Source organism: Panulirus ornatus, chromosome 37 (genome assembly GCF_036320965.1).
Source record: "Panulirus ornatus isolate Po-2019 chromosome 37, ASM3632096v1, whole genome shotgun sequence".
Taxonomy (NCBI): Eukaryota; Metazoa; Arthropoda; class Malacostraca; order Decapoda; family Palinuridae; genus Panulirus; species Panulirus ornatus.
This window is the reverse complement of record NC_092260.1, coordinates 19417199-19424623: the sequence shown is the minus strand read 5'-3', so window position 1 is coordinate 19424623 and position 7425 is coordinate 19417199. Positions and strand designations below refer to the sequence as shown.

General features: G+C 45.1%; 1 protein-coding gene across 1 annotated transcript in view; it reads right to left on the bottom strand.

Annotated features, from left to right (window-relative positions):
- Positions 1-503: 503 nt before the first annotated feature.
- The window catches only part of LOC139760561 (uncharacterized), a 93845-nt gene continuing 86923 nt past the window's right edge, over positions 504-7425 (bottom strand). Inside the window, 2 exon segments of the mRNA XM_071683905.1 lie at positions 504-2813; positions 3412-3552. Coding sequence (XP_071540006.1) covers positions 2667-2813; positions 3412-3552 — 288 coding nt within the window. The 3' untranslated portion in view covers positions 504-2666.

The window sequence follows — 7425 nt, the reverse complement described above, 5'->3', positions numbered from 1 at the left end:
GGTAGTAGCTGGGTCATGGAGGCATTAAAGTAAAGTAGATTTCGTATATTTGTGAGTATAAGCGATTATTCTTTGTGATTTCTAGTTGTGTGTTACAAGGAGAAAAGTTTTACACTCATGTTGCCCTGTCTCTTTACTTTGTATATATGTACCTTGGCTTAACTCTCATGTGGACACACACACACACACACACACACACACACACACACACACACACACACACACACACACACACACACCAACGTAAGCCAGGTACCTATTTATCAACCAGCCCCGAGGGAGGATAGACACCTGGATTATCTGTGAGCCGACTCCGACTCTAGAGGATCCTGACTCGCGCTTGTGTGTATGTGGAAAATCTATTCATTGAGACGTACGTAACCGTGAAAACAATAAGAAAAGACACGTCAAAACCATGTGCATTAGCCCATTCCCTTCAACACTCCTCTCGTAAATACGGAATCCCTCTTATTGTTACAGGTTTGATCAATGAAACACAAATGTATCATGAAAATGTACTCATAATATTAATACATAAACTATATGTGTACATCAGGAAAGTCACAGAGTACCCCGAGTACTTGACGACACAGAAGTCAAGCAACGTTCTCGAGTGTTACAGAAACCACCGGGAGACTAATGCAGAATATCACTTCCAAAGATTGTTTTCATACAATCTACAAATCGAACAAAGCGAAGCTGACCAAGACAAGTATGTGATCTCCGCAGCCCGCTGCCGTCTTGGTCGGGTTCAGACAAAAAAGAAAAAGAAAATGGATAGATAAGCCTCATGTAGTCAGAGGGAAAAAATGAGAACTCTTGATGAGTTGCATGGCCGGTGATTGGATGCATGGGATCGATACCTTTAGCTCCAGTTAACAGAACATTGACTAGAAAACCTTTTTTTTTTTTTCATCTTTTCTGTGGGTGGCTGAGGAAAAGGATTGTTCGCGCTGGGTTGTCATCCGTTAGCGCGTGACGAGGATGTGACCAGCGAGGTACGAGATCAAGCGCCTCATCCGAGCGCAAGCAGAACCCTAAGGTCGAGGCATCCAAGTTTTTTTTAGGGCAGGTGAGGTCTTCATCCTTAGGGTGTTCCTGGGGTGTACCAGACCACCAGTCACCCTAACTATGGGTTCAAGGGTGCTCAAGGGCGCCTCTGCCAGACCTTAAATGATCTGTCTTCTCGTGGGTCCTTCGAGGGAAGGTTCCCCGCGGGTACCACTGACTGATCAGACAACAACACTGACCATGAGGAGCCACAGTCATGGCGCGGTTCCTCCTCGCCCAGTTCCTGGCGAGGCGCTGGTGGAAATGAAACGAGGAAACTTTTCATGATTTCCAGACTTTATGATACATATATATAACATTAAGGCCCATGCTAAGCGTAGAGATAATGCATCCACGTACCTATCTTACTCGAAGTCAGACGCTTTAACACATCGAAGTATTCATCTAAATGTTCTTTCTTTTCTTATCCGGGTTTGACTTCCTTTTTAAACTATACAGTGTATTGTTACATGTAACGTTCTACAAATAGACATACCCCTCCTCGTGCTTTACATATCATAGGGGAATTAGAGAGAAGTAACAGACAGCTTTACTTGTTACATGAGATGGCAAGTAAAACCACGGCGGCGGTAGTGGACCACCCCCTTAACCAAGCCATCCCCCAACATCCACTTACATCAAGAGTCCATCTAACTTCTCAATCCAGGATTCTCGTCCACCCAAGTAAGTCAGTTCACATTCCTGCCCGGAATTCTTAAATATCTCTTGCAGTTTCTTGAGGAATTACATTTGGCTAAATAGCTGACTGTGATTGGCTTTCCTGAGTGTCGATTGAACTGGAGAGGAGAGATTTAGAACTTTGACACTGAAAGTCGTGCTGAATTTACTATTGCTATATATACAAACCGGCTGCAGAAGTAAAAGAGGCGTGTCCTTCCCTTCTGAGGAAAAAAAATATATATATACTTGTTCTTTTGATGAGGACAAGGGCTAAGGATCCCTTTTTCCTCAACATACCCTCGGCCCTCTCGCTAGGGCCGAAGGGCTGATGAAGGGCGTCACGTGAGGAGAGAATCCCTTGGATTCCATTCAAGAGTTCACATTACAACAGACTCTCAAAGAACTGAACGCCACACTTGTTTCCTCCGCGTGAGATATCTAAACTAACATGTTCTTCCTTTCCAAGTGATCGAACTTAATCAACGGACAACTTAATTGTAGGTGTGGTTGTTTTCCCCCCGGTAGTTTTGCTTCATAAGGTGAAGAATTTAGGGAAAAACGCAATGGATGGACCAAGGAACATCACATCCGCGGTGGTTCTTGGTGAGCCGATGAAGAAACGGTCCGTTCTGGCCTCCTGTGAACCATGAGAAACCTACAGTCATCCCGATGTAAGCAAACACGTTAAACTAAATGGAAATGAGAAATCTAACCTCAAAGTGATTAATGGCATCTCCCCCATCAACTTCCACACACTTTCGTGGCAGCAATCTGGGATCACTCCTCCCGGGGAAGAGTTGAAAACGTGCTATTCTGGAAACGAAGAAGAAGAAGAAGATTCTCAGCTTCTAAAAATAGCTGAGGGGACCCAACTTTTCCCCGTTCCATGCCTGAGGAAAGAATATTCAACCTGGGTTGCTGAGGACGGTGGTGGATCAGTCGGTGATGTTGGGATTGGTGTAGGAGAAGTCCCTGAAGGCCGTCTGATCCATGGTGGTGAGGATGCTCTCGTCCAGCGGCGTGATCCCCGCGTGACGCTTGGTGAAAAGCGGGTCGAAGTACTGCACGTCCAGGATGTGTCTCTACGGGTGGAGGCAGAGAAGAGAGAGCGTGAGAGGTGCAGTGCGAGTTAGAGGCGGCGCTACTACAGCAAGTGAGAGGTAGGGCAAAAGAGCGAGAAAAGAATACTGGAGAAGTGAGGCGAAATATACGTCGGGAGGTGATAAGAGGAACGTTACTTTACAATGAATGTACGATAGTCTATCGGCTGAGAGATAGTGCATCTAGTGAGAGGTGATACGGTAATGTAGAGGAGTTAAGGTCAAAGGGGAAGTAGAGGAGTTAAAGTCAAAGGGGAAGTAGAGGAGAGTGAGGGGATGGATATTAAGACAATAAATATACACAAATAAGAAGATTTTGGATAGTATGTGAGAGACCATCATTTCGTATCGTAAAAGGGAAAGGCATGCATTTATACATATAGGTAAGTAGAGGAGTCATAAGTCTCTTAGATAATAAAGATAAAAACAAAGTGATCAGTGGAAAAGACTTAAAGGAATTCCGGAAAGATGTAATAACAAGTATAAATACTTTTACATGCTCTTAACAACCTGTACTTTCAGCCACAACTTGCGTTTGACACTGAAGATGTATTTATCATACACGCTAAACGTTACCCACCAGCCTGGGTTTGTAGGGCGTCTCGACTTCCTTCCTCTCGATCTTGTGCCAGTCGATGTACTTGAAGAACGGGTGGACGGTGATCTCCCCATAGGGACTGAAGGGAATGCCCAGGCGTCGGGTGCTGTCTTTGTCCAGTAGCTGGAAATACATGAAAGTGTCATCAGCACAGGGGTCTCTCTCTCTCTCTCTCTCTCTCTCTCTCTCTCTCTCTCTCTCTCTCTCTCTCTCTCTCTCTCTCATGCATAACCTCTTTATTCTTTCGCTCTCTGGTGATTGCCATCTACCACCACCTCCCCCAACTCAGGGACGCTCAACACGAAACCCGGAGTGAAACGAACCATGAAACCGCTTCGCGCAGTTCGAAGCATCCTCTGAGTCTTTTTGCCATAACTTGAATGCAGGTTAACTCTAAGGTCGCAGTGTTTCGAATGTTGTCAGCGAGGCTGTTGTTGTTTTTGCCGAGAGTATGAGAGCGACAGGCGAAGGGCTTCGTGTTGCGAAACTGTGTCCGCCGTTCAAAAGCGAGTAAACTCTTTGTTCGCGAAAACGTTTTCGTCTGAATTGTGTTACAGTAGGATCGCAGGGTGGTACAGCGCCATATTCTCAACGCGCTGGTGTAGTAGATCTCGTACCTTCGAAGCCAAATAATCTTCACCAATCTCAGAAAGAAATCGAGCATCGTCGAATTCTTAGGAAAACAATTCGATCCTCCTCCAAGAAGTAGTATCTCCTTACCTCTGATGGTTTGAAGTGTTAATCTGTTCTCTTCTTTTGTATTCAGCCTCTTGAGCACGACTACACGACCCCAGAGCAAAACGATACGCTCCTTGAGCAAGACGATACGATCCTCGATCAAGACGATACGACCGTTGGGTATCATGGCAGTTTCTTTGGCCTTACCTTTAAGAATCAGGTCGTAAGGTGATTGCACCCTACCCAAAGTTCGTACCCTGGTGCTCAAAGGTCGTGCTGTTTTGCACAAGAAATATAGTATTTACCGAATAATTTCCTGGGTATGTAGCCTGTTGTGTGGTGGGTGATGCAAGTGGGTGAGAACTTGTAGAACAAGAGAACATGGTGTTAGAGTGAATATTATACCCAGAGATACTTTATGCTTGCGGGAGACCCAAACTGTCTTAGCCGACACATTCCATGAGGGCAGAGGGGTCGAACTCGGGCTCATAATGTGGCACACACAGCCTCGCCTGGTGTGGTGCATGAGATGCTCTGTTGAAGGTCATCGCTGGGAGTCACACGTGTTAGATCTCAAGATCATTTTATCCCCAAGTGGCATGAGAATCCTACGATGGATCTTAGACCATTCAGTTCTCCAGCTCCTGGGAAACGTCTGCACTGAATATTATGACTAAGGGATGAATCTTCTTCATAGTTATGAGATAGGATAGATTTATAAGTTAAAGTTCCTTATTTATATATATATATATATATATATATATATATATATATATATATATATATATATATATATATATTTTTTTTTTTTTTTTTTTTTTTCTAACTATTCGCCATTTCCCGCATTAGCGAGGTAGCGTTAAGAACAGAGGACTGGGCCTTTTTCGGAATATCCTCACCTGGCCCCTTCTGTTCCTTCTTTTGGAAAATTAAAAAAAAAAAACGAGAGGGGAGGATTTCCAGCCCCCCGCTCCCTCCCCTTTTAGTCGCCTTCTACGACACGCAGGGAATACGTGGGAAGTATTCTTAATCCCCTATCCCCAGGGATATATATATATATATATATATATATATATATATATATATATATATATATATATATATATATATATATGGCTTCACTCAGGCCAAATTTAAACTAAAGATGTGGGCCTTAACGCCGTTCATTTCTATAGATGCTGGAAAACAAGTGTATAAAGTCTCTTGAGTTATGACCAAGGATGACTCGAAGTTTGGAGTGCTACTACCGACTAGAGACGCGACAGACGGAGGAGCTATGGACGACGAAGACATACCAAGACGTGTACACAGGCGACCTAAAAAGTGATTTCTAACGTGACGTGAAGAATGACAACCCTACCAAGACAAAACACAACTGAAACATGACGATGTATGGAGCACACCAGAGTAAACCTATGCACCAAAGGGAAGTTAATAGGAAAGAGAAGTATGTGGGCAAAAGCTGCAGGAACTCAGGCGCGATGAAGACGGACGCTCGTTCGTTAAATCGAGGGGGCATCACACACACACCTAGGGTTTCAGTGCGAGTGAGTGGCCACGTTGACGGATCAGCCGCTAATGGTTCCTGTGGTCACGGGAGATGCGCCGGTGTAGACACGTCCAGCGACGCTCGCACACACACACACACACACACACACACACACACACACACACACACACACACACACCACATGATCGGCTCACAGGAGGATCATCTTCACTCGCCACCCTCACAAATCGGCCCCAGCTGCTGCCCCTCTTTCAAGGTTCGCCTAGTTTTCTCATCGGGCTCTTGTGTGCCTGGGAAAGTCAGGGACGTGGAAGTTGTCGGGAAGAGCGCGTGTGCGTCTCTTGATGTTTCTCAAGACCCCCAAAGGAAATTGAAAATTGTTTAAAAGCTGTTCTACATAGTAATTGGGTTTAGTGGTACGATGATGGGTCGTGTCACACATTAGACGACGTGTTCGTCCATCTTTACGAAGATGGTTTTATGTGCGGGAAGTGAGCCATGAAGAATGAAGCCCGTCCTTCGGTGAGCTGCCTGAGCATCTTAGATGGTTGATGTCAAAGCTGCCAGAGATTATCTTTCTTAAAGCTTCGTGGATGGACGCAAGCGCCCTGGTTCAAGTGGCTTGGGAGATATAGCTGCGAATACCTTTCTCGTCTGTTGACCAGACGAGTTTCTGGGAGCTGTAGAACTTGAAGCACGTGTGATTGAGGGTGTCTGGGAGTGCGGCGAAGAAGAGATGTAGAGGAAAAACGAAGAACGTAGGAGGGGGATAAGTATTAGGACTCCTCCCTGGTGCTCCGTTGGCAATCACGCCTGAAGAGAAAGGACCATTCTGTCGATATGAGCGTGATAAATCATTGCATCTACTGCAGAAGTTTTCATGTAATGAGAAGACATTTGCCGTGGTATATAGTCTCATCTGGCGCAACAACCACGAGTAAATCAGCGATAGCGTTTGGCGGGCATCACGAAGAAAAAAGATACGTTGCTTTGAGACACAAGCAGAAGCAGACACACTACCAGCCTTAGCGGTATATCTGTATCGCTGATGATAATCAGTTTTTCCTGACAGCGTATCGTATCCTTCCCCTTCACAGTTGGATGAGAGATAGAAATGTATAAAGATAACATCACTGTTACTCACGTTCATTGTCTGGTCTACACCTTTAGTCATTGAAGCATATTTGCACCAACACGTCGAGTGAGGGGTCGTGTTGCAAGGATGGTCGGAAGTGCACGGATTCACACAATTAGGAACGGTCACTGTCAACAATTGCAGGTGGAGTTTTGACGGACGAGGACCCCTCGATGTGGACCAGACACGGTGGGTTTCTTGACCGAGAGGAGGATTCTGGTCTGCGCCGACACACCCCCCCTCGCCTTTCTCTCGACACGAAGCTTTACAAATAAGCCAAGCTCTTGCTCGTTCTAACTATTTCGTTGTAATTCCTTTAGAGGTGTTGGGTGCGTGTTTTATTAAGCATTGTAGTGCTGATGTAGGAAGCAATATTCCTTTACACGAGCTGACTTACGATTTTCATAACGCAACGGGCCTGCCTTGGTGGCTTGCTAGAATAACGGTGATTGGCTGCAGCTTAAGTTAGCGATATCCAATGAAACGGTCTAACAAACGATGTAATTCACGCGGCGCCAGCCACCTGGTCCCCCGCGCCCCTGCTCCTGTGGTCATACGTTCTGGCAATAACACTAACGTGAATATTAAATATCAAAGCAACAATAAACACGTGCACACAATTACATGTGGAAAAATAAGTGAATATAGAAAGTATTAAAAACTGATGAATATT